Raw genomic sequence first — 27,146 nt, 5'->3', positions numbered from 1 at the left:
TTCAGAAGTAATCATTTTTAGAAATAGTGCACAGTATCTTTTGTGTGAGACAGTCACTTAGCCATAGGTATTTACATAAAAGCTTTTTAAACGACTGAAGCACCAGGCCCCCCAAAATACATATTTATTTAGCAGTGCACTTTCAATACTAGCTATTTTGGAAATTGAAGGTAAATAGTCCTCTGCACTCTTTACAACCTGATGCAGCAGTGAGAAAAAGGAACTTGGGACACCAAGATAAAAAGAATGGATTTAATGGGATTAAAATACAAAATATAAACATAAAAGAAAGAGGCTCAGAGGGAGTAACATGAAAGAAAATGAAAAACTGAAAACTTTAAAACATCAGGGGCATGATATTACAAATAAATAGGCTTTAAAGGGCAACACACCCAAAAAGCTAGAGGAACTCAGATCAGGCAGGATCAATGGAAATGAATAAACAATCAACATTTCAAGCCGAGACCCTTCTTCAGGACTAGAGAGGAAGGGGGAAGATGACAAAATAAACATTTGAGTGGGAAGGAGGACTAACTAGAAGATAGTGAAGCCAGGTGGGTGGGGAAAAGTAAAGGGCTGGAGAAGAAGGAATATCATAGGAGAGGAGAGTGGACCATGGGAGAAAGGGAAGAAGAAGGGGCATCATGGGGAGGTGATAGGTAGGTGAGGAGAAGAGGTAAGAGGCCAAATTTGGGAATTAAAAAAAGCATAGAAAACCTACAGCACAATACAGGCCTTTCGGCCCACAAAGCTGTGCCAAACAAGAGAAGAGGGAAGGGGGAAGGAATTATCTTTTTACCCAAAGGAGAAATTAATGTTTATGCCATCAGATTGATGCTACCCAGACAGAATATGAGGAGTCACTCTTCCACCTTAAGAGTGGCGTTATCATAGCAAAAGAGGACACACTGAGTTTTAAAGCCGATTGCACTGCTCTAAAATTTAACAATTTTATAATATTTATATTAGGCGTATCATAGTCAATAATTATGTCATTAGTCTGTGGCATAAAGAAGCAAGAATAGGCTATTCAGTCCCTCAGTTGTATCATCAATTAGAAAATGTCTGACATGCTCTTCAAATTTATCTGCTCTTATTCCATAAATCTTATCAGCTCAGTTTTGAAATTTTGATTTAGCTTTGCTTCAGATTTTTTTTTGGGAAATGTTCCAGTTTTCAGCACGATTTTGTGCGAAGAAAGACTTTTTGATATTATCTCAAACTGCCAGATTTATAAACGCGAGAGAGTCTGCAGACACTGGAAATCCCAAACACCACACAAATTGCTGGAGGAACTCAGGTCAGGCAGCATCTTTGGAGAATAAACAGTGACATTTTGGGTCAAAACCCTTAATGAAGAATTTTTAAGATTTTGTAATTGACAACACACAAGAATAATCAGCTTTTCTTTGTATTCAAGATGGCTGATTCAAAATGAATCCTCAGATTTGAAATGAACTAATGGATAAAAATTAGGAAAACAAAGTTAATGCAAAATTACAAATATCCCTTAAGAACAAAGGATAAGACAACAACCAGAATAACATGCATTTGGTCAAAGTACAAACAAAAATAAAACCTGGTACATTAATTTTCACCTCTAATTCAAATTTACTAAAATGGTTTCATAACACAGAAAAAGAAAAAATCAAATAAAATTCAAAATAAAGTAATAAACTGCAAGTGTATTATCACTTAATGGCTTCATTGAGGGATTTACATGAAAGCCTACTCCTCTTCACCTACCGATTTTCACGAATTTTCTCTCAATAGTAGTGCAAAATTTCATGCATCTCAATTATAGCACCATCAGACTAAAAGGAGCAGCTTCCTGCACTCCCCTCAAACCCATATTGAGCCAGTTTCCTTGACTCAATGATTAAAACACAGGAGACCTGTTTGTATCTAGAAAAAGATTCATTACATACCTATAACTTGGAGTAAGTGATATATTGAAGCCTCCATATCCATAAAGAAAAGCAGGGTGAGATTTATCAAGTTGTATCTGTTTTTTGTGGACTATAAACATGGGTATTAGAGTCCCATCTTTGCTTGGATAGAAGATCTGCATAGAAACAAAATATCATTATCACTTTTGAATTTTGATTACAATTAAAATGCTCAATCTCAAAAGTAGAGAGTATGCTTTTATAATGTCTCTGGATTATTGGAGGTACTATTTTCTTTCTTTGTAGATCATTCTTGCTGCTATTATGATCATTGAAAGACCACATAAAAGTTACATTAACATTCATTTTTTTACTATCTTAAATGACTGAACCTATTAAATCTTACAGCTTTCACTGAAGGTCTGCACAACTAGAAGATTCAACCTCACAAACAGGTTTCTTCAAATGTCTAAGTACTCAAGATTATCTAATGTACTTTCCTGTACACAGTGTAATGAGAATGAAATAATTGTTACTCTGGATTTGATGCAGCACAAAGAACATACTAAAAACACACAATAAGTATAAATACATAAAATAGCATACTGCATAAACATAGATTGACTGCATGCCCATAAACTGATGCTAGGCTGTACATAAGGTGACTGACGAGAAATAATAAAGTAGTGGTAGAGTTAGTGCGTGGAGGCGTTGATCAATCTTACTGCTTGGGGAAAGTAACTGTTTTTAAGCCTGGTGGTCCTGGTGGGAATGCTGTGTAGCCTCCTGCCTTATGAGAATGGGACAAATGGTTTATGAGCATAATGGGTGGGATCCTCCATGATGTTACTGGCCTTTTGCTGGCACCTTTCTGAATATAATCAAACAAACCAATCAAGAATAAAAACACAAAATGCTGGCAGAACTCAGCAGGCCAGACAGCATCTATGGGAGGAGGTAGTGACGACGTTTTGGGCCGTAACCCTTCATCAGGAGTGAAATAAAAGAGAAAGAAAGGTAGGGCTGGGGAGAGATTATAGTGAGTGGGAAAAAAAGAGAAAGAGAACCAGACTAAAATAATAGATAGGGATGGGGATAAGGGGGGGGGGGGGCAGGGGTATCAACGGAGGTCTGTGAGTTGGATGTTCATGCCGGCAGGTAGGAGGCTACCTAGGCGGGAGATAAGGTATTATAAGCCCTACCTTTCGTTCTCTTTTATTTCCCATAATTCTCCACCTTCCCCCCCCAGCCCATTTCCCTCCAGCCTATCATTTCCCAGCTCTCTACTTCATCCCTCCCCCCACTTCTTATCCCCTCTCCACCATCCCATGTTACTTCACTCCTGATGAAGGGTTACGGCCCAAAACGTCGTCACTACCTCCTCCCATAGATGCTGTCTGGCCTGCTGAGTTCTGCCAGCATTTTGTGTTTTTATTTATTTCCAGCATCTGCAGATTCATTCATAAGCCAGTCAAGAAATACTGCATCAGTGGAGCCATCTGTGGCTCACCGTTCTGGATACCGCAATTATTATTCCAGGTAGAATTTAAAATTTATCCACTAGCCCAAACTGACAGTGTGCATCAAGAAAAACTGATAAAATTATTCAGGTCAGGACACATCTACTGAAAGCAAACAAAGTTATTGTTCCAGATCAAAGACCTTCTTCACCAGAACGGGGAAAGAGGTGAAAATAATCTTAAGCCAGTAGAAGTCATAAAAACAGTAAATCTGGAAATCTAGAATAAAAACAGAAAATGTTGGAAATATTCAGCAGGGAAGAGAAGAGCGGGAAGAGAAGCAGAATTAGTATTTCAATTTGAAGACCCTTTATCACTTTTGTGCTTGGCATCCCCACAAAAGAAGAAAAAAGATGAAAACAATTGAAATGATTGATATAATTTCAGAGGATCTGTCCTGGGTCCAACACACAAGTACAATTATGCAGAAAGCATAGTAGCACCTCTACTTTCTTTGAATTTTGGAAAGATTCGGCATGTTACCCAGAACTTTGAAAAACTTCTATAGACATGTGGGGGAGAGCTTATTGATTGCTTGCATCACAGTCTGGTATGGAAACACTAATGTCCTTGTACGGAAAAGCATAAAAGGCATTGCATATATTGCCCAGTCCATCACGGGTAAAGTCCTCCCCACCACTGAGCACATGTAAAAGGACTACTGTCGCCTGAAAGCAGTATCCATCATCAAGGACTCCCACCATCCAGGCCACGCTCTCTTCTTACTGCTGCCATCAGGAAGGTGGTACAGGAGCCGCAGGACCTGCAGCACGACGTTCAGGAACAGTTATTACCCCTCAACACTCAGGTGCTTGAACCAAAGGGGATAACTTCACCCAACTTTACTCATCCCATCACAAAACTGTTCCCACTAAACACAACTCACTTTCAAGGACTCTTTCATCTCATTCTTGATATTTATTGCTTACTTATTTACTATTATTTTTTCTTTTTGTATTTGCACAGTTTGTTGTCTTATGCAAACCGGTTGAATGCCCAAGTTAGTGTGGGCTGTCACTGATTCTGTTAGGGATGCTATTCTATTATGGATTTATTGACTGTGTCACAAGAAAAGAATCTCAGGGTTGTATATGGTGATGTAATAATAAACTTACTTTGAACTTAGTTCAGTGTAGGCAGGATGGTTACAGTGTTTGAATGCTCCTTTGGCAAGATGTGGGACTTTGGGGTACCTAACAGTTGCACTGATGATTACATCTGCAGGAAGTACACGCAACTTCAGCTCCTGATTGACAAGGTCAAGGAATTGGAGCGGTAGCTGGATTTACTCAGACCATCCGGGATGTTGAAAACCTCAGATGAAACTTTTACTGAGGTGGTCACATCCAGAGAGCAGGGTTCAGATAGTAGGTTGATGACCACTATGAGAAATAAGGGGAGTAAGCTCAGTGCAGGGTTTCGCTGTGGTTATGCCCCTCAGCAACAAGTTTACTCCTTTGGATATTGCTGGGGTGGTGGATGACCTACCAAGGCATAGTAGCAGCCAGACTAATGACACTGTGGCCAACTGTGAGACTCAGCAGTGAAGGGCAAAGTCAGACAGAGTGACAGCGATAGGAGACTCCATAGGGGATGGAGAGGAAATTTTATGACTGGAAAAGAGATGCTGGGATGAAGAGTTGCCTCCCAGGTGCTAGGGTCCAGGTTGTCTTAAGAGTGGCTGCAGAAAATTCTCATGGGAGAGGGTGAGCAGCAAGAGATTACGGTGCACATTGGCACGAATGACATAGGTAGAAATGGGGAAGAGGTATAGGGAGTTAGGGAAGAGGCTGAAGAGCAGGACCTCCAAGGTAGTAATCTGTGGATTACTGCCAGTGCCATGTGCTAGACAGGGCAGGAATAGGACCTGGTGCAGGGGGCAGGGTTTCAGATTTTTGGATCATTGGAACAAATTCTGCGGCAGAGGTGATCTGTATAAGAGGGACAGGTTGCAGCTGAACTGGAGGGGAACCAATAACCTGGCCAGGAGGTTCATAAGTGCTACTCGGGAGGGTTTAATTTAGTTTGGCAGGGGTGGGAGATGGGGATCAGAGCACCAGGTCAGAAAGTGGAGGGATGGTAGAGAGGAAGGTAGATGTCAGGACCAGTCAAAACAGGCACAAAACAGGAGCAAAAAACTAGATGCAATTGGACAGATACTTTGAAATATGTGTATTTGTAATGCAAGGAGTATTACGGGTAAAGGTGATGAACTTTTGAGTCCTGCCAAAGAGTTTCAGCCCGAAACATTGACAATACTCTTTCCATAGATGCTGCCTGGCCTGCTGAGTTCCTCCAGCATTTTGTGGGTGTTGCGTGGGTTTCCAGTGTCTGCAGATCTTCTTTTCTTTGAACATGGATCAGTACATGGAAATATGATATTGTGGCCACTAGAGACTTGGCTGAGAGGGGGACAGGAATAGGTGCTTAATATCCCAGAGCTTTGATGTTTTAGAAAAGATAGAGAGGGAGGTAAACGAGGTGGAGGGATTGCATGATTAATCAGAGATAATACAGCTGTGCGAAGAGGGAACATAATGGAGGGCTTGCCCACTAAATGGGTAGAATTCAAAAATAAGAAGGGTGCAATCACTCTGATGGAATTGTATTTCAGATTCCCCCCACCAACAGTCACCAGAGCATCAAGGAATGGATGTGTAGGCAGTTTGAGGAAAACTGTAAAACCAAAAGGGCTGTTGTTATGGGGGACTTTAACTTCCCTAATAAAACTGGAACCTTCTTAGTGTACAAGGTTCAGATGGGGCACAATTTGTTAGGGAATTAAGAAGGAGGGCTTCTTAAATGAGTGTTTTGACAGTCTAACAAAAGGAGGGGCTGTACTGGACCTGGATTTGGGTAATGAGCCTGGCCAGGTGATCGATCTTTCAGTGGATGAACCATTACGAAACAGCAATCACAACTCAAGTGTTAAGATAGCTATAGATAAGGATAAGTATGGATCTTGCAGCAGAGTATTAAATAGAAGCAACTCAAATTACGAGAGCATTAGGCAGGAACTAAGGAGAGTTAATTGGGAACAACTGTTTTTGGGCCAGTTCACAACATGAGGAAGGTGTTTAAAAGACCTCCACAATGGAAGGGTATGGATATGGTGTAGACATAAGGGATTAGTTTAGTTGGTTGTTTGACTATTAATTTATTCAGTATGGCACAACACTGAGGGCTGAAGGGCCTACTCCTGTGCTGCACTGTTCTATCTTTTATATAGCCTCAGTAGACATGCTCCCCAGTCTGAGCACTGTCATGACATTTTCCCTGCTAAGTAATGCCACACTTTCCCCTTAAATCCCTTCTGCTCTATTACGTCTAAAACAATAGAACTTGGGAAAAGTCCTGCAGCTAGTGGAAGCTGCCCATCCTGCCCCCCAACAACCAATGGCTGCAATGTCATAATCCATGCTCTAAGCTCAACTGCTTTTCCAGCAATACTCCTTGTATTGAAATAAATCAGATTTTATGAGTAATTAATGCAGAAAACCAGGTAATTGCAAAGGGTTCACAACTTTTTTTTGCAACTGTACATACACTTTCTGGAAGTCCATGTAACAAAATAACATTAATATCAAAGCCATCCGGCCTATTTCTATTTCAAGCACTTTCACATATGGTATTTATATCCTGACAAGATTTTAACAAGGGCAAATATGGTCAGAAATTTCATTCAGTAATAAACTAAGCTAGTTTAGCACAGGTTTAGTAATCAGACTAACAATCCAGGAGGAATGGATGAACAATAAGCACAAATTCAATCACACCGTGATACCTGGGAAATTTATGTTAAAATAGATAAAATATCCATTTAAGTAACAGGTAATTAAAAAGTTGCAGATTGTGAAGGTTTGCTGATGCTGCATGGTGGGGTATAAACTAGAGTTGCAGGGAGATAGGAATCAGAGTGTCAGAACAGTTAGTGGAGAGTTCATGGAGGCAGATGTTAATCAAACCTCTGACAAAGTTAGGAATCAAAAGATTGAGCATGGTGTGACTAGAGTCCTGAGCTGCCTATATTTCAATGCAAGAAGGACTGTAGGAAAGGTGGATAATAGTGCTAAAGATGAGGTAGCTGGTTTACAAACAGAGGCAATGTGTAGTGAGCAGAGGCTGTTGACAGGACAAAATTTCAATTAACAGGGTGAGTTGTAATATAAAAGGCAGACAAAATTGAAAAGGGTGAATGCAGGACTGAATGCATGCAGTATACGGAATCAAGTAGATGAACGGGCAGCAAAGTTGTAAATTGGCAGATATGATATTGTAGGCATCATTGAATCACGACCGAGAGAAGATTATAGCTGGGAGCTTAATGTCCAAGGATACACATTGTATCAAAAGGACAGGCAGAAAGGCAGGGGGTGGCACTGCCTGTTGGCAAAAAATGAAATTAAATCATTAGAATGAGGTGACCTAGGGTCAGAAGGTGTTGAATCATTGTGGATAGAGCTAAGGAACTGCTAGGGTAAAAAGACATTGATGGGAGTTGTATACAGATCCTGAAATAGTAGTAAGGATGTGATCTACAAATTACAATGGGAGATAGAAAATACAGTAGTTACAGGGGACTTCAATATGCAAGTAGACAGGGAAAATCAGGTTGATGCTGGATTCCAGGAGGGGGAATTTCTGGAGTGCCTACATGATGGCTTTTTCAAGCAGCTTGTGGTAGAGCCCACTAGAGGATCAGCTATTCTAGATTGGGTGTTGTGCAATGAAACAGAATTGATTAGAGAGCTGAAGGTAAAAGAAGCCTTGGGGACAAGTGATCATAATATCACTAAATTCATCATGAATTTTGAGAAGGATTACAGTGGAGTAAAGGAAATTACAGAGGCATGAGAGAGGAGTTGGCCAGAATTGATTGGAAAAGAACACTGGCAGGGATGACAACAGAGCAGAAATGGCTGGAATTTCTGGAAGCAATTTGGAAGGCACAGGATACGTACATCCCAAAGAGGAAGTAGTAGTCTAAAGGAAAGATGACACAACCATGGCTAACAAGAAAAGTCAAAGCCAACATAAAAGCCAAAGAGAGGACATATAACAGCAAAAATTTGTGGAAAGTTCGAAGATAGGGAAGTTTTAAAAACCGAAAGAAGGCAACTAAAAAAAAGTTATTAAGATAAAGATGGAACACGAAAGTAAGCTCGCCAATAATGTTAAAGAAGATACCAAAAGTTAATTCAGATACATAAAGTGTAAGAGGCAGGAGTGGATAGCGGACCACCAGAAAACGATGATGGAGAGGTAGCAATAGGGGAGAACAAAATGGTGGATGAACTGAATAAGTATTTTGTGTCTGTCTTCATGGTGGAAGACACCAGTAATATTTTGGAAGTTCCAGGTGTCAGGGGTCATGAAATATGATTAATTCACACATCTAGAGAAGGTTCTTGGGAAACTGAAAGGTCTGTATGTAGATACATCACCTGGACCAGATGGTGTACACCTCAGGGCTTTGAAAGAGGTGCCTGAAGAGATGGTAGAGGCATTAGTAATGATCTTTCAAGCATCACTAGATTCTGGAATGGTTCCAGATGACTGGAAAATCACAAATTTTCAAGGGAGAGAAGCAGAAGAAAGGAAACTACATGTCAATTAGTCTGACTTTCGTCGTTTGGATGATTTTGAGGTTGTTTATTAAGGATGAAGTCTCAGGAAATGTGGAGGCAAATGATAAAATAGGTCACAGTCAGCATGGCTTCCTCAAGGGAAAATCTTGCCTCACAAATCTCTTCGAATTCTTTGAAGAAATAAAAAGCACAATAATAAAGGACAATCAGTTGATGCTGTGTACGTGGATTTGCAGGAGGCCTTTGACAAGGTGCCACACATGAGGCTGCTCAACAAGCTACAAGCTCCATGGCTATACAGGAAAGATTCTAGCATGGATAAAGTAGTGACTGATTGGCAGGAAGCAAAGAGTGGGAACAAAGAAAGGGAGCCTTTTCTGGCTGGTTGTTAGTGACTAATGGTGTTCTACAGGCGTCTGTGTTGAGGCCGATTCTTTTTATGTTATATAGATAGATATTTTATTGATCCCAAAGGAAATTAGTGTTAAAGTAGCAGTACAAGTGCACAGATATACAAATATTAGAAGAGAAGCAAGCATAAAAAATAAGTGACCTCCAAAATTTAACAGGAGGGAGGTCATCACTTCCCCGGCTATAGGTTGACCCACAATAGAGCCCAATGGCTGAGAGCAAGAATGACCTCATTTAGTGCTCTTTGGAGCAGCAGTAATTTTAGTCTATTACTAAAAGAGCTTCTGTTTAGTCAAGATGACATACAGAAGGTGGGAAACATTGTCCAGAATTGCCTGGGTTATTTGTCCTATCACAACCTCCAGTGTGTCCAGTTTGACTCCTATAACAGAGCCAGCCTTTCTAAATCAGTTTATTGAGCCTGTTGGTGTCACTTGTGTTGATGCCATTGCCCCAGCATACCACCGCATAGAAGATTGTACTGGTGACAAAAAGATTGGGAGAACAAGTGAAGGAGAGTCTGGTACACTCCAAAGGACCTCAGTCTCCTGAAGAAGTAGAGGCAATTCTGGAAACTCTATGTTGGTGCTCCACTCAAGCTTGTCATCCAGGTGCACCCCAGGTATTTGTAGGTCCTCAGCACATCCACATCCTCCCATCAATAGTAATAAGGAACAGTGTGGGCTTAGTCTTCCTAAAGCCCATTTCCACATCCTTTGTCTTACTGACATTGAGCTGCAGATGATTCAGCTTGCACCACTTGACAAAGTCTTCCACTGGGGCCTTGTATTCATCCTCCCATCCTCCCTTTATACACCCAACTATTGCTAAGTCATCAGAGAATTTCTGCAGATGACCTGACTCTTTGTTGTATCTAAAGTCCGAGGTATACAGGGTAAACGGGAACGGAGCCAATACAGTGTCCGTGGGGTCCCAGTTCTGCTTATAGTCATGCCTGACACAGTTCTGAAGCCGCACCAGCTCTGGTCTGCCAGTCCGGTAGTCCGTTATCCAGGACCCAACGGAAATGCCAACCAGCATTGAACAGAGATTTTACCCTAGGAATGAAGGCACTGGAGAAATCAAAAAACAAGATGCTCACGGTGCTGCCATGCCTATCCAAATGGAAGTAAGCTCTGTTCAGCAGATAGATGACAGCATCATCAATTTAATGTGCTCCTGGTAGGCAAACTGCAGGGGACCAAGGGCTGATCTGACCAGGGGTCAGAGGCGAGCCAGGACCAGCCACTCTAAGGTCTTCATGATTTTTGAGGTCAGGGCCACTGGATGGTAGTCATACAAGACATTTGGATGGACCTTCTTGGGTACTGGGACCACACATGATGTTTTCCTCACAGTCGGGATCCTTTCCAGGCTGAGACACAGACTGAAACTGCACTGGAGAACTCCCCACAGCTGCTTAGCACACTCCTTCAGGACCCTAGGGTTCACACCATCCAGTCCCAATGTTTTGCCGTCCCAGAGTCCTTCTCACCTGCTCAGTAGTGATGGTGAGTCCTTAATGGCTAGTGAGCTGGTGGAAGGTGAAGGCTGGGGGAGGTGAAGATCGGGACGATAGCAGTTGGTATGTGGAGGTGTAGATGATAGCTGCAGGGCAAGGAGGGGATGTAGACAGTTGTTGTTCATCCACATGCTGAACTGAAGGTGAGAGGAGGAAGGAGGGGAGGCATTAGTGCTGAGGGAGCATTGGATCCTTCAACACCAAGACTGGTGTGCTGAGGGGGGTGTGAACAGGAAGGCAATTGTCAAACACATTGAAGAATTGGTTTACCTCATTAGCTCATTCACGGCTGCATTCCAAGCCTCTACAGCTAGGCTGATTAAGGCCAGTGATTTTCTTCATGCCTCTCCACACCTCCCATGTGCTACTCTGCCCAAGCCGGTTCTCCAATTCTCGCCTGTATTCCTCTTTAGCCACCTTGATCTTCTCCTTTAGCTCCCTCTGCACATTTTCAATTCCTCCCCGTCTCCTGATCTAAAGGCTCTCTTTCTGTGGTTGAGAACAGCCTTTAGATCACTGGCGACCCATGGTTTGTTGTTAGGGAAGCAGTGAACTGTCTTGGATGGTATTACAGTGTCCACACAGAAGTTGATGTAGCCAGTGATGCAATCAGATGCAAAATGTCAATGATTTTGATGATGGAATTGATGGCTTTGTTGCTAAGTTTGCAAACGATATGAGGATAGGTGGAGGGGCAGGTAGTTTTGAGGAAGTAAAGAGGCTACAGAAGGACATAGGTTAGGAGAATGTGCAAAGAAATGGCAGATGGAATACAGTGTCAGGAAGTGTATGGTCACGCACTTTGGTAGAAGAAATGAAAGGATTGACTATTTTCTAAATGGAGAAAAAATACAAAAATTTGAGGTGCAAAGCAATTTGGGAGCCCTTGTGCAGGATTCCCTAAAGGTTAATTTGCAGATTGAGTCTGTGGTAATGAAGGCAAACACAATGTTATTGTTCATTTCAAGGACTAAAATATAAAATGAGGGAAATAATGTTGAAACTGTATATAGCACTGGTGAGGCCTCACTTGGAGTACTGTAAGTAGCTTAGGGCTCCCAATCGTAGAAAGGATATGCTGAAACTGGACAGGGTTCGGAGGAGATTCACAAAAATTATTCCAGGATTGAACAGCTTGTCACATTAACAGTGTTCGACGGCTCTGGGGCTGTATTCACTACAATTCAGAAGAATTGGTGGGGGGGGGGTGGTTACTTCATTGAAACCAATCGAATGGTGAAAGGCCTTGATAGAGTGAATGTGGAGAAGATGTTTCCTGTGGTGGGAGAGTGTAAGACTGTGTAGGACCAGAGGACACAACCTCAGAATTGAAAGGCATCATTTTAGAACTGAGATTAGGAGCAATTTCTTTAGCCAGAATGGTGAATCTGTGGAATTCTCAGCCACAGTCAACTGTGCAGGCCAAGTCTTCATGTATACTAAAGGAAGAGGTTGATAGATTCTTGATTGGTCAGGGCATGAAGGGATATGGGGAGAAGGCAGGAGACTAGGGCTGAGAGGAAAATTGGATCAGCCATGATGAAATGTTGGAACAAACTTGATAGGCCAAATGGTCCAATTCTATCTATCCTATAGTCTATCTTATAGTCCTATGTTTTTCATGCAGGTGGTGGTTGCAGCACCATTGAAAGAGGCTGCAGAGTGGATTTTCAGGCAGCTCCACTCATCATGACCACAAGCCACCTCACCAAAAGTATCTTCAAAAGGCAGTGCCTCAAGAAGGCAGCATCCATCATTAAGGTCCCTCACTATCCATGCCCTATTCTCATTCTTACCACTGGGGAGAAGGTACAGCAGCCTGAAGACTCACACTCAATGTTTTAGGAACAGCTTATCTCTCTGCAGACAGATTTCCGAATAGTCTGTGAACTCACGAACATTACCTCACCGCCCCTTTTTTTGGATTATTTACTTGTTTTTATTGTAACCAGAAGTAATTTTTTGTACTGCCACAAAACAACATATTTCACAATATATGAAAGTGATAATTAACCTGATTCTGAGTCATTTAATATGTAAAAAGCTGCTAGAAGAAACTGCAGAAGTGGTTATGGTTGAAGACATTTAGACAGAAATATGGATAAGAAACATTGAGGGGAACATGGGGCAAACTAATTAGAGTGGGAGTAGATCAAAGACACGTTCGTTGGTCTGGGTGAGTTGGGCTGAAGGCCATTTCAGTGTTGTAAGACAAAGAGAATTATATTAGCTGGACAGACCAGGAAACAATTGGTAGAGCAGCACTCCCTAATCTTCTTAATGCCTTATCCATAAATCTTATTAATCTTGCAAATTTGCAATAAAACAATTGAAAATATTTAGCCCATCTCAATTTCAATTATTTTGATGCTGTTCTAAAAAAATAGCTGGGTATTAAAGTTTAATTCTCAATTAAATTATTACAATCTTATTTCATTGTTCATAGTACTCTGCTATCAATGGCAGCATTTCTTGCCCATTGCTAAATGCCATCTGAATTGTTTGGCTTACTAGTCACTTTTTGGTCAGTAAGGAGTCAGCCACAGAGCTGTGGATCTAGACACATATAGCATACATTTCCTCATTAACACCATCATCTGTGTCATATGATGTGGGCAATTATGGTCAGTGACCATGATTCATCTTAGTAATTTTTTTCTACAGAAGTGGTTTGCCATTCCCTCTTCTTGGACCATGTCTTTACAAGACAGGTGACCCCAGTCATTATCAATACTCTGCAGAGATTGTCTGCCTGGTTGTTAGCGGTTGAATAACCAGGACTTGAGATATAGAAAGATAGAAAACCTACAGCACAATACAGGCCCTTCGGCCCACAATGCTGAGCCGAACATGTACTTACTTTAGAAATTACCTAGGGTTACCCATAACCCTCTATTTGTCTAAGCTCCATTTACCTACCGTATCTGCCTCTACTACCATTGCCAACAGCCCATTCCACGCACTCATTACTCTCTATGTAAAAAGCTTACCCTTGACACATCTCCTCTGTACCCACTTTCAAGCACCTTAAAACTGTGCCTTCCTGAGTTAGCCATTTCAGCCCTGGGAAAAAGCCTTTGACTATCCACACGATCAATGCCTCTCATCATCTTGGACAGCTCTATCAAGTCAGCTCTCATCCTCCATTGCTCCGAGGAGAAAAGGCCGAGTTCACTCAACCTATTCTCATAAGGCATGCTCCCCAATCCAGGCAACATCTTTGTAAATCTCCTCTGCACCCTTTCTATAGTTTCCATATCCTTCCTGTAGTGAGGTGACCAGAGCTGAGCACAGTACTCCAAGTGGGGTCTGACCAGGTTCCTATACAGCTATAACATTACCTCTCGGCTCTTAAACTCAATATCACGGTGGATGAAAGCCAATGCACCATATGCCTTCTTAACCACAGAGTCAAACTGTGCAGCAGCTTGGACTCGGACCCCAAGATCCCGTTGATCCTCCGCACTGCCAAGAGTTTTACCATTAATACTATATTCTGACATCATATTTGACCTACCAAAATGAACCACCTCACACTTATGTGGGTTGAACTCCATCTGCCACTCTTCAGCCCAGTTTTGCATCCTATCAATGTCCCATTGTTCACTCTGACAGTCCTCCACACTATCCACAACACCCCCAACCTTCGTTATCAGCAAATATACGAACCCATCCCTCCACTTCCTCTTCCAGATTATTTATAAAAATCAAGAGAAGGGGCACCAGAAGAAATCCCTGAGGCACAACACTGGTCACCAGCCTCCATGCAGAATATGACCCGTTTACAACCACTCTTTGCCTTCTGTGGGTAAGCCAATTCTGGATCCACAAAGCAACGTCCACTAGGATCCCATGCCTCCTTACTTTCTCATTAAGCCTGGTATGGGGTACCTTATCAAATGCCTTGCTGAAATCCATATACACTACATCTACTGCACTACCTTCATCGATGTGTTTAGTCACATTCTCAAAAAATTCAATCAGGCTTGTAAGCACTAACTGCCTTTGACAAAGCCACACTGACTATTCCTAATCATATTATGCCTCTGTAAAGAGGGTTTCTTCTTTTTGTTAACTAGCAGGAATGCTAATTTACTGATAACGAGAATGGTATTCCTTTGTAAACCAAATGGGGATTAATGTTCTTTCTTCTGAGTCTGTAAGCTTTTGTTGACGGGCTTTTGGGCAGATCGGCGCGAGGGGGTCGAGAGAGAGGACGCAATGCTCTAAGCTGGGCGAGGATCGGACCCCAAAGGGGGGTCCGAGGCCGGGAGATTCTCCGAGGAGGGGATGAAGCTAGATGTGCTTGGTTGACCACTCGGAGGGTCCTGAGCTGTTTGGAGAGTCGAGGAGTTCGGAGGGTCCTGAGCTGCGAGTCGAGGAGTTCGGAGGGGATCGAATGGTGGCCAGAAGACTTCAGTAATTGAGCTCCAATGGCTGTGCACGAAGTGGTTTGGACTTTGATAAGTTTGGCGCCTTTTCTTTAATTTTCTCTTCATATATACTGTATTGTTATTAATCACTTAGTTATAGTAACCTTTATAAATTGTACTCATTTAATCGCATATGGTGTACTGTCTGTTTTTGGGCGAGGCGGGGACATCACACAGCATCCACACCAGCAGATTACCCAGTTTGGCGGGGCCGAAGGCTGCTCCCCCTAGACGAGAACGAGCTGAGCGAGCCTGAGGCGACCCAGGGGGTTACACCTCTCCAAATGTTCATAAATCTTGCCTCTCCGGATCTTCTCCATCTACTTATCAACCACTGAAGTAAGACTCATTGGTCTATAATTTCCTGGGCTATCTCTACTTCCTTTTCCTGACTAAGGGAACAACATCCGCAACCCTCCAATCCTCCGGAACCTCTCCTGTCCCCATTGATGATGCAAAGCTGATTGCCAGACGCTCAGCAATCTCCTCCCTCGCCTCCCACAGTAGTCTGGGGTACATCTCATCCAGTCCCGGCAACTTATCCAACTTGATGCTTTCCAAAAGCTCCAGCACATCCTCTTTCTTAATATTGACATGCTCAAGCTTTTCAATCTGCTGCAAGTCATCACTACAATCACAAGATCCTTTTCCATAGTTAATACTGAAGCAAAGTATTCATTAAGTCCCTCTGCTATCTCACCCGGTTCCATACACAGTTTTACACTGTCACACTTGATAGGTCCTATTCACTCACGTCTTATCCTCTTGCTTTTCACATACATGTAGAATGCCTTGGGGTTTTCCTTAATCCTGCCTGCCAAGGCCTTCTCATGGCCCCCATTGGCTCTAATTTCATTCTTAAACTGCTTCCTGCTAGTCTTATAGTTTTCTCGATCACTATCATTACCTAGTGTTTTGAACATTTCATAAGCTTTTCTTTTCTTCTTGACTAGATTTCAACAGCCTTTGTACACCACGGTTCCTGTACCCTAACATTCTTTCCCTGTCTCATTGGAACAGACTTATGTAAAAATCCCCTGAACATTTGCCACATTTCTGCTGTACATTTCCGTGAACATCTGTTCCCAATTCATGCTTCCAAGTTCCTGCCTGATAGCTTCATATTTTTCCGTGCTCCAATTAAACACTTTCCTAACTTGTCTGTCCCTATCCAATGCTATGGTAAAGGAGATAGAATTGTGATCTCACACCGTATATGCACTAGCTGCTCATACGACATGCACCGCCATCTGCTCCCATGTCTTCATGTGACCCTGATCGGATGGTGGTTGGGGGGGGGAGGGGGGAGGGTGCTAAGCAGGTGGTTACCTTGCCCACGGGTGACCTGCAGGCTGGCGGAGGGAAGGAGCACCTCCCACCTCCTTTGATACAGATGCATCTCTGCCCCCCCCCATTCCTTTTCTAACCCATTAAATTCAAAACCACTTTTGCAAATGACTACTTTTACTCACTCCAGTTTATAATCCTAAATAACCATAACTAAACTTGAACACATGTGGTCAAAGGTCCAAGCCTCTGAATGTAAGAACTTAATAACAAATGTAGTACTCTCACAAGTTTCTTCCTCCTTGTGAGGAGGGTGGATGGAAGACTGGTGACATTGATATAAGCATCTTGAAAAGATTCTGACAAGTGATTTCTAGAAGTTTTGACATCTGAGGACTTGGTCATAGAATGGAGGACTCCAATTACTGCTAGTGCAGTTTATCGCTGTTATTTTAGTATTATGCTCAGTACTGGTTGAGGAAGTATCAATGAAGACGAGCTGATTTTATAAATGCAGGAGGTCAAAGTGTTTGCGTCAGAATTGGGCCTGTTGAAACACGGCACTCCTATTTTTGTGGGTAAAGATTTAGTACCTAAACTCATCTACAACATAGCAGCAACTGAATGATGCTTCATGAAAGCCTTTAATCATTTGCTCTTCAGTGGATGTCTGGCCTTCTCAAAAGAGCATGTTCTTGAGTGCAGTCAGCATGTTATCTCTGAATTTCGAGCAGTAGATATAAACTTGTGCACTGAGAGTATAGATGCAAAGTCTCTGAAGAGGTCTTTTTTTATTCTTAATTTTTACTGTCTTTTCCTCACACACTGCACGTAGTAAACTGTCCACATAGCCTCCAATCTGATGGCATGAACAGCAATTTTTCCAACTTCTGGTAATTTTCCCCTCCCCTTTCCCTCTTCTTCATTTCCCACTCTGGGGTCTTACCTCTTCTCCTCATCTGCCTATAGCCTCCTCCTGGGACCCCTCCTGTTTTTCTTTCTCCCAGGATCCACTCTACACTCCCATCAGGTTCTTTCTTCTCCAACTCTTTGCTTTTTCCACCTATCACTTCCCACCTTCCTATTCCATCTCCCCATACCACCCATTTGGCTTCACCTATCATCTTCTAGTTTGTCGTCCTCCTCCCCCTCCCCCACATTATTTTAGCATCTTTCCCCTTCTTTTCTAGTCCTCATGAAGGGTCTCACCCTAAAAATCAACTGTTTATTAATTTCCATAGATGCTGTCTGACCTGCTGAATTCCTCCACCATTTTGTGTTCTCTCTTCTGGATTTCCAGCATCTGCATGACCTTGTGTACATAATAAACTACACTTTTGTCTGTACACACATTCATTCACATACTTCCTTTTATGCTTCTTTTTGAAGAAAGGTAAACTACTGTTCATTGCAATCTTCCAATTTGAAAAGCAAAGCAGAAGCAAAGGAGTATGAATATGCTTATTACAGTGAGAGGGGAGTCAGGCAAAGATAGGAGGAATAATGGCTTAGCAGCATAATCAGCTGTCAGAAAGACTTCCAGGCAAAGATTCGGACAATCCTGCTGATTATGGTGCTGCTACTTAACTTCAACCAAATCAAAACAAGTCAGCTTCTTCCACCTACACAGTCATGATATGAATAACACTAAATATCAACTGGAAATGCATCTATTTTACTCACAGTGAAAATTAGTTTACTTTAGTGGATGCAGAGGCTCTCACCCAGCAGAATTGCGGCACATGTAAAATGATACAATTGGGTAGCATTGACATACGTGGGAAATAATATTTATGTTTTAATTCGGAAAGTATTTAAGAGAAAACTAGTGAATATGGTGTACCTCAGACCATCAGATGAGTTATAGGGTATTAAATAAAGCTACTTTACACAGCAGTGGAAGTTTGTATTAGTATGATTGAGAACTGGTTAATCAACAAAAACAGGTTGGGAGACCGAGTTATTTAGTCTTGCAGGGATTAATGCTGGGGCCCCAGTTAACAATCCATTAAGAGGCTACTGCGTTTATATCCAAATGCATTAATAGTTTCATAAACTGCTCGTATGGATCAAAAGGAGGTTGCAGAGAGGCTTCAGCATTATTGATAAATCAAATAAATGGACAAGGACAAAGCAGATGGAATGCGAGAGAAAATGCAAAATCGTGTACTTTGGAAGAAAAATATTAGAAGTACAGAATTTAAGAGAAAGTAATCAATGATTGGTTTAGAGCCACTTGTACACAAACTAATTGAACAAGTGAGTATAGCAAGTGATGATGGCTTTTAATGTATGAACATAAGAAATAGGAGGCAACAATTTGGCTTCTCTTACCTCAACATTAATTTCCCACAGCTAAGCAATTTTTCTTGGATTCTCTGACTGTGTAAATACTCACTGATCTTTTTTTCCCTGAATATACTCATCAACTGAGTGGGGACACAGACAGAAACTCACACACACAGGGTCGGTATGCGTCCATGATGACGTTAAGAGAAACATGTTAAAATAATTACTGAAAAATATGAAAATACACTTACCTGAACAGTCTGGTAATCAGATGGATTAAATCCCTTCACTGTCACTTCTCTGAAAATTCTTGGCTCCAAGTTATCTTCAGTGAGATCACAGTGATAAATGATACCTGGAACAGATTTTTCCAAAATCAGCTTCAGATGACAAAGGATTTAAAATAAGATTTTTTTTGTACTTTAGAGTCTTAGAGAAGCAGTCTGCCAGCAATTTGCATCAATGCTGAAAACTTTCCTACATGAATTAAGAATTAATGCAGGCCACTCTGTAATTAGAACTGATAACTATTTTGATAATTCAATAGTTCCATTTAGTATCAGAGAATATATACCGTTTCGCCGAACACCGGCGCTCAGTCCTCCAGTAGTGGCGGGATCTCCCTGTGGCCACACACTTCAATTCCACAGACCACTCCCACTCCAACATGTCTGTCCATGGCCTCCTCTACCGTCAAGATGAGGCCACATACAGGTTGATGGAGCAACACCTTATCTCCCGCCTAGGTAGCCTCCTACCTCCTAGGTAGCCCTCTGTTGATAACCCTGCGCCCCCCTCTTACCCCATCCCTATCTATAATTTTAGTCTGGTTCTCTTTCTCTCTCTTTTTCCTCCCCTCACTATAATCTCCCCCCAGCCCTACCTTTCTTTTTCTTTTATTTCCCATAATTCCCCACCCTCCCCCTAGCCCATTTCCCTCCAGCCTATCACTTCCCAGCTCTCTACCTCATCCCTCCCCCCACTTCTTATCCCCTCTCCACCATCCCATGTTACTTCACTCCTGATGAAGGGTTTCAGCCCAAAACATTGTCACTACCTCCTCCCATAGATGCTGTCTGGCCTGCTGAGTTTTGCCAGCATTTTGTGTTTTTATTTATTTCCAGCATCTGCAGATTCACTCGTGTTGCCTTTGAATACACAACCTGAAATTCTTGCTTTTCACAGACATTCATCAAACCAGAAGACAGAAAGACATGGAAATCTTTGTTAATCTAATTTTATGCTTTATGTTTGCAAAGCTTAGAGGTCAATAAGGCATGAAATCAAAACATTTTTCAATAAATTGGAATATTAGCAATGCTCAAAAGAGAATTCTCTACAAAAGGCAAATTTCTAAATTGAGGATAAAATCATAGGGAATTACAGAAAGGAAACCTGTCCACACTGACCATCAAGTATTAAACCATAAAGATGCTGCTGAGATTGGAGGGCTTGAGTTATAAGGTAGAATGGATAGGTTGGGGCTTTTTTCCTGGAGTGAATGAGGCTGTGGGGTAAACTCATTTATAAAATAGGAGGGGCATGGATAAAGTGGATGGCCACAGTTGTTTTCCCAGGCTAGGCAAATCTAAACCTGAAGGGCTCAGGTTTAGGGAAAGGGAACGATCTGAAGTGGACCCTGAGAAGTACATTTCCACAAAATGAGAGCTAGATTACACGGAAGCAGCTACCAGAGGAAATGGACAGTTAGAAGGTATTTGGACATATTCATGGTACATAGGCAAACGCACAGGTAATTGGGACAGGTTGGTGAGGAACCATTTTATTTTCCCTATATTTCAACTCGTACCTCCCCAGCTCTTACCACTCAGCTACACATCAGCAGCAATTTACAGTGGTCAATCAACACTTTTGGAATGCACTATTACGTACGTAAATCACTAAAAAAAAACCTGAAGTGATGTACACAAAAAGCTGAGTAAGTTATTTGGAGCCTGCTCCTTCATTCAGTATCATAGTTGATCTGCCTTAGCTCCTTTCCTGCATGATTCCCAGATACATTTTTCCCTACTCACCTAAACATTTACAGCCTTTTGTGAATAGATTTTCAAAGATTCATATCTCTCTGAATAATGAAAATCCAGACCTCAATTCCAAATGTTTTATCACTTATCCTGAAGTTATACCAAGTTCTGGACCATCCACCTTCTACTTCATCCATTTTGTCAGGCTCATTCAGAATCTAATGCTTCCATAAGTTCCACTATTGTTCTTACGAATTTCAGAGAAAATAGGCTGGTTCATTCTACCACGCCTTTCATCATGAACAGTCCTCTCCTCCTAGAAATCACTACAGTAAATCTCTGTTGCAAGTAAACTTGAAAATTTAATCTATTTCAAAAGCATTCTGTTTTTTAGTTCTTTTTATTAAAGCAGGTATCCGTACATTTGGCAGCCATAATAATCCAGCGGCTATCTTGCGCTTTTGCTTTCTCTCTCTACATCATATTGTGGAATCTTCCTTGCAGCCTGATTTCCTTGTTAGCTTTGTATCACCAGGAAACTTGCTCCCTTTGTTAACATTAATTAATATATGTTCTAAAATAGCTGACGTCCAAGCACACAATTCGCATTTTATACCAAACAGCTGTGATACCGCAATCAGTAAATGACCACTTTGTAGTGTTACCGATCGATATAGCAATTAAAACCAAATGTCAGTTTACTGCTGTAATTTACACGTCATACATTCTATTACAGTATTTAAACTATTCACTTACTCTTTTTCAGTATAGTAACATTTATCATCACTGAAGAAAATATAAGAATTAAGTAGAGCACCACACTGTGCAGGAAGCAGTAATGTGTCTTGAAGAGAGGGATAAGTAAATAACTGCAATAACTATTTTAGTTAAATATAATAAAAATGTTCATTGTAAAATAATAATTTTTCCAAAATATATTTGTTCAATGTTTGTCTTAGCAAAAGCCTACTTGCTAATTAAAAAGTCCAACTGTTATTTTTACATTGTAATCTTTATGGTGAGAGCTTTGCTGGCAATGCCAGGGCAGTTTACTGATTTTCTCATTTGCAGAGGCCAAGTTAATATTGAAACATAGAAAATAGGTGCAGGACTAGGCCATTCGGCCCTTCAAGCCTGCACCGCCATTCAGTATGATCATGGCTGATCATCCTACTCAGAACCCTGTACCTGCTTTCTCTCCATACCCCGATTCCTTTAGCCACAAGGACCATACCTAACTTCCTCTTAAACATAGCCAATGAACCAGCCTCAACTGTTTCCTGCGGCAGAGAATTCCACAGATTCACCACTCTCTGTGTGAAGAAGTTTTTCCTCATCTCGGTCCTAAAAGGCTTCCCCTTTATCCTTAAACAGTGACGCCCTCGTTCTGCACTTCCCCAACATCGGAAACAATCTTCCTGCGTCTAGCCTGTCCAATCCCTTTAGAATTTTATACGTTTCAATAAGATCTCCCCCCACTCAATCTTCTAAATTCCAGTTAAGCCAAGCCACTACCTTTAACTATTTAACTATACCAGTCCTTTTGCTACAAGTACTTGCACAATGCTATTACACAGAGCTTCAGCACTTCAACTCAACAAGGATCAAAGGATAGGAAGTTATGTATAAGTTAGATTCAGTTCTATTGTACTTATTACACATATTCATCAAGGTTGTAGTGCTCAAGGGATGAGAAGAGATGCTAAAACAGAGTTATTGAGAAATTACAATGCACTGTCAAGATAGTACACATTGTAACTATAGCTGCCTGGTGGTAGAAGGAATGAACATTAAAGACCAGGGGTTCCCAGCCTTTTTTATGCCATGGACCCCTACCATTAACTGAGGGGTCTACGGACCCTAGGTTGGGAACTGCTGGTTTAGGCTGACAGATGCTGAGCTCAAATCTGACCAGTCTCTCCTGGGTTTTTTTTAGTGCTACTGGAGCTGTACTTGGTTAAACAGTCGCAAGGCTGTGGGAGCGGACGGCGTCCCAGGGCGGGTACTCAGGATGTGTATTGCACAACTGGCAGGTGTGTTTACAGACATTTTTAATCACTCCCTGTCCCAGTGTAGAGTGCCCTCCTGCTTCAAAAGATCCACCATTGTTCCTGTACATAAAAAGACCAAGGTAACATGTCTCAACAACTTGCATCCTGTTGCACTTACCCCAATAATAAGCAAATACATTGAATGGCTAAAGGACTACACCTGTAGCAAGCTGCCACCTACAATTCACCTACCGACATAACTGATCGACAGACGACGCAATAGCCACAGCTCTACACACCCCCCTTACACATCTGGAGAAGCGGAATGCTTATGTGAGAATACTGTTCATGGACTACAGTTCAGCATTCAACACTAATTCCCTCCAGGCTCTACACAAAGCTCAGAGACTTGGTCTTCACCTTGCCTTGTGTAGCTGGATCCTGAACTTCCTGTCAGATTGCCAGCAAGTGGTAAAAGAGGGCTCCCTCATCTCTGCCCCTCAACACAGGTGCCCCTCAGGGCTTGTACTAAGCCAGCTCCTTTACTCTATTTTTCCCATGACTGCATCACCACCCACAGCTCCAATCTGCTAATTAAACTTGCTGACGACACTAAACTGATTGGCCTAATCTCAAATAATAATGAGGCAGCCGACAGAGAAGTTATCACCCTGACGCAGTGGTGTCAAGAAAACAACCTCTACCTTAATGTTGCAAAAACAAAGGAGCTGGTTGTGGATTACAGGAGAAATGGAGACAGGCTAACAACTTTCTTGGCATGAACATCACCGAGGATCTCACGTGGTCTGTACATAGCGGCTGTGTGGTGAAAAAGGCACAACAGCACCTCTTTCACCTCAAGATGGTGGAACAAGTTTGGTGCAGGCTCCCAAATCCTTTTGCAGGCTACAAAGGCATAATTGAGAGCATCCTGACTGGCTGCATCACTGCCTGGTATGGGAACTGTACATCCCTCAATCGCAGGACTCTGCAGAGGGTGGTGCGGACAGCCCAGCGTAGATTTTAACTTCACACTAATCAGAACATTTACAGACAGGTGTGCAGAAAGGGCACAAAAGATCATTGGGGACCCAAGTCACCCCAACCACAAACTGTTCCAGCTGCTACCATCCGGGAAATGGTACCCCGGCATAAAAGCCAGGACCAACAGGCTCCAGGACAGCTTCTTCTACCAGGCCATCAGACTTATTAACTCATGCTGACACAACTGTATTTCTATGTTATAGTGACTGTCCTGTTGTACATACTATTTATTATAAATGACTATAAATTGCACATTTAGATGGAGATGTAATGTAGACTTTTACTCTTCATGTACATGAAGGATACAAGCAATAAAGTCAATTCAACTATCTCATCAAATTCTAGACATATGCCCTCTAGTGGTTGCAAAGTCTGTGAGGAGTTACTTATCGCAGAACACCCAGACTCTGACTAAATCAAAAAGGGTGACAAATATAGGACTGAAGGTGTTATATTTGAATGCATGAAATACAAAAATATACATGAAATATATTTGAAATACAGAATCAGGTAGATGATCTTGTAGGGCAGTTAGAGATTGGCAGGGATGACACTGTGGGCATCACTGAATCGTAGCTGAAAGGAGATTATAGTTAAGAGCTTAACATCCAAGGATACACATTACATCAAAAGGACAGGCAGATAAGCAGATGGGGTGGTGCAACTCTGTTGGTAAAAAAAAATCAAATCCTTGGAAAGAGGTGAGATAGGATCGGGAAATATTATACATAGAGTTAAGGAACTGCAAAGGAGTTGTATACATGCCTTCAAACAGTAGCCAGGATATGGGCTACAAATTAAAACCAGATAGAAAATGCTTGGTAAAAGGGCAATGTTACAATGGTTGTGGGGGATTTCAATATACAGGTAGATTGGGAAAATCAGGCTGGTGCTGATTTTGGATCCCAAGTGAGAGAATTTGTAGAATGCCTATGAGAAGCTTTTGAGAGCAGCTTATGATTGAGCTCACTGTTGGAATCAGCTATCTTGGATTGGGTGTTGTGTAATGAACTAGATTTTTGTTTAGTGAGATTAAGGTAAAGGAAGCCTTAGAGGCCAGTGATTATAATATGATAGAATCCACCCTACATTTTGAAAGCGGAAGAAGCTGAAGTCAAACACATCAATATTACAGTTGAGTAAAAGGAATTGTTACATAAGCATGAGAAAGGAGTTGGCCAAAGTTGACAGGAAAGGGACACCAGCAGAAATGGCTGGAGTTTCTGGGAGCAATTCCATAAAGTGCAGGATAGATACGTTTCAAAGAAGAAGGCAGGATGACGCAGCCAATATAAAAGCAAAAGAGAAGGTACATAATAAAGCAAAAATTAGTGGGGATTGGGAAGCTTTTGAAAAACAGAAGGCAACTAAAAAAGCCATAAGCAGCAAAAAGATGAAATATTAAGATAAATTAGCCAATAATATAAGAGGATACAAATTTTTTTTTCAGATAAGAGAGGCGAGAATAGAGATCACGCCACTGGAAAATGACACTGGAGGGGTAGTACTAGGGCAGACGAACTGAGTTAGTATTTTTCATCTGTCTTCCCTGTGGAAGACACAAGAAATATGCCAGAAGCTCGAGAGTGTCAGGGGGCAGAAGTGAGTGCAGTTGCTACTACTTGGGAGGTGTTTGGAAAGCAGAAAGATCTGAAGATAGTTAAGTCACATGGATCAGATGGACTACACCACAGGTTTCTGAAAGAGGTAGCTGAAGAGATTGCGGAGGCATTAGTAATAATCTTTCAAGAATCAGTAGATTCTGGCATGGTTCTGGAGGAATGGAACATCGCAAATGTCACTCCACTCTTCAAGAAGATAGAGGCAGAAGAAAGAAAATTATAGGCCCGTTAGTCTGACCTTGGTGGTTGGGAAGATGTTGGGAGTCAATTGTTAAGGATGAGGTTTCAGGATACTTGGAGGCACATGATAAAATAGGCCAATGCCAGCATGGTTTCCTTCATGGAAAATCTTGCCTGACAAATCTGTTGAAACTCTGAGGAAATAACAGACAGGATAGAGGAAGGGGAACAATGGATGTTGTGTACTTGGATTTTCAGAAGGCCTTTGACAAGGTGTCACACCTGAACCTGCTTAGCCCAAGAGCCCAAAAGTAGTAAAGGGAAGATACTAGCATGGATTGCACATTGGCTGATAGGCAAGAGGCAAAGAGTTGGAATATGGGGAGCCTTTTCTGATTGGCTGCTGGTGACTAGTGGTGTTCCGCAGGAGTCGGCATTGGGACTGCTTCTTTTTAAGTTGTATTTCAATAATTTGGATGGCGGAATTGATGGCTTTGTGGCCAAATTTGCAGAATTTACAAAGATAGGTGGATAGGCAGGTAGTGTTGAGGAAGCAGGAGGCTGCAGAGGGACCGAGACAGATTAGGAGAAGTGGCAGATGGAATAGAGTGTCAGGAAGTGCATGGTCATGCACTTTGGTGGAAAGAATAAAAACAGCCCATTTTCTAAATGGGAAAAATTTCAAAAACCTGAAGTGCAAAGGGATTTGAGAGTCCTTGTGAAGGATTCCCTAAAGATTAATTTGCAGGTTGATTCTGTGAAGAAAGCAAAAATGCAATAATAGCATTCATTTTGAGAGGACTAGCATATTAAAACAAGGATGTAATGCTGAAGCTTTATAAGGTATTGGTGAGGCCTCCTTTAGAGTATTGTGAGCAGTTTTGGGCCCCTGATCTAAGAAAGGATGTGCTGACATTGGAGAGGGTTTAAAGGAGGTTCACAGGTATGATTCTGGGAATGAAAGACTTTTCATTTGAGAAGCACTTGATGGTTCTGGGCCTGTACTTGCTGGAATTTAGAAGAATGAGAAGGGATCTTATTAAAGTCTATCGAATGTTGAAAGGCCTAGATAGAGTGGAAGTGGAGATGATGTTTACTATAGTGGGGGAGTCCAGGACCAGAGGGCACAGCCTCAGAACAGAAGGGATGTCCATTTTGAACGGAGATGCGGAGGAATTTCTTTAGCCAGAGGGTGGTGAATCTGTGGAATTCATTGCCTCAGGTGGCTGTGGAGGTCCGTTCATTGGGTATATTTAAGCAGAGGTTGATAAGATTCATGACAAGTCAGGGCATGTAAGGTTACGGTGAGAAGGCAGGAGAACGGGGTTGAGAGGGAAATGGATGAGCCATGATCAAATGATGGAGCAGACTCGATGAGGCCGCAC

The 27,146-nt window shown here is 41.8% G+C and overlaps 1 protein-coding gene across 1 annotated transcript in view; it reads right to left on the bottom strand.

Annotated features, from left to right (window-relative positions):
- Positions 1-27,146, bottom strand: part of LOC132401139 (prolyl endopeptidase-like) — a 181,551-nt gene that overhangs the window by 72,001 nt on the left and 82,404 nt on the right. The window contains exons 10-11 of the mRNA XM_059983028.1: positions 19,191-19,294; positions 1,929-2,065 (exon numbers count right to left, since the gene is read on the bottom strand). Of these exons, the coding sequence (XP_059839011.1) occupies positions 1,929-2,065; positions 19,191-19,294 (241 nt within the window). The remainder of the gene's footprint in view (positions 1-1,928; positions 2,066-19,190; positions 19,295-27,146) is intronic.

This window comes from Hypanus sabinus, chromosome 10, assembly GCF_030144855.1.
Source record: "Hypanus sabinus isolate sHypSab1 chromosome 10, sHypSab1.hap1, whole genome shotgun sequence".
In the NCBI taxonomy this organism is placed as follows: Eukaryota; Metazoa; Chordata; class Chondrichthyes; order Myliobatiformes; family Dasyatidae; genus Hypanus; species Hypanus sabinus.
The sequence above is the reverse complement of the archived record's forward strand: the minus strand, read 5'-3'. Positions and strand labels throughout refer to the sequence as shown.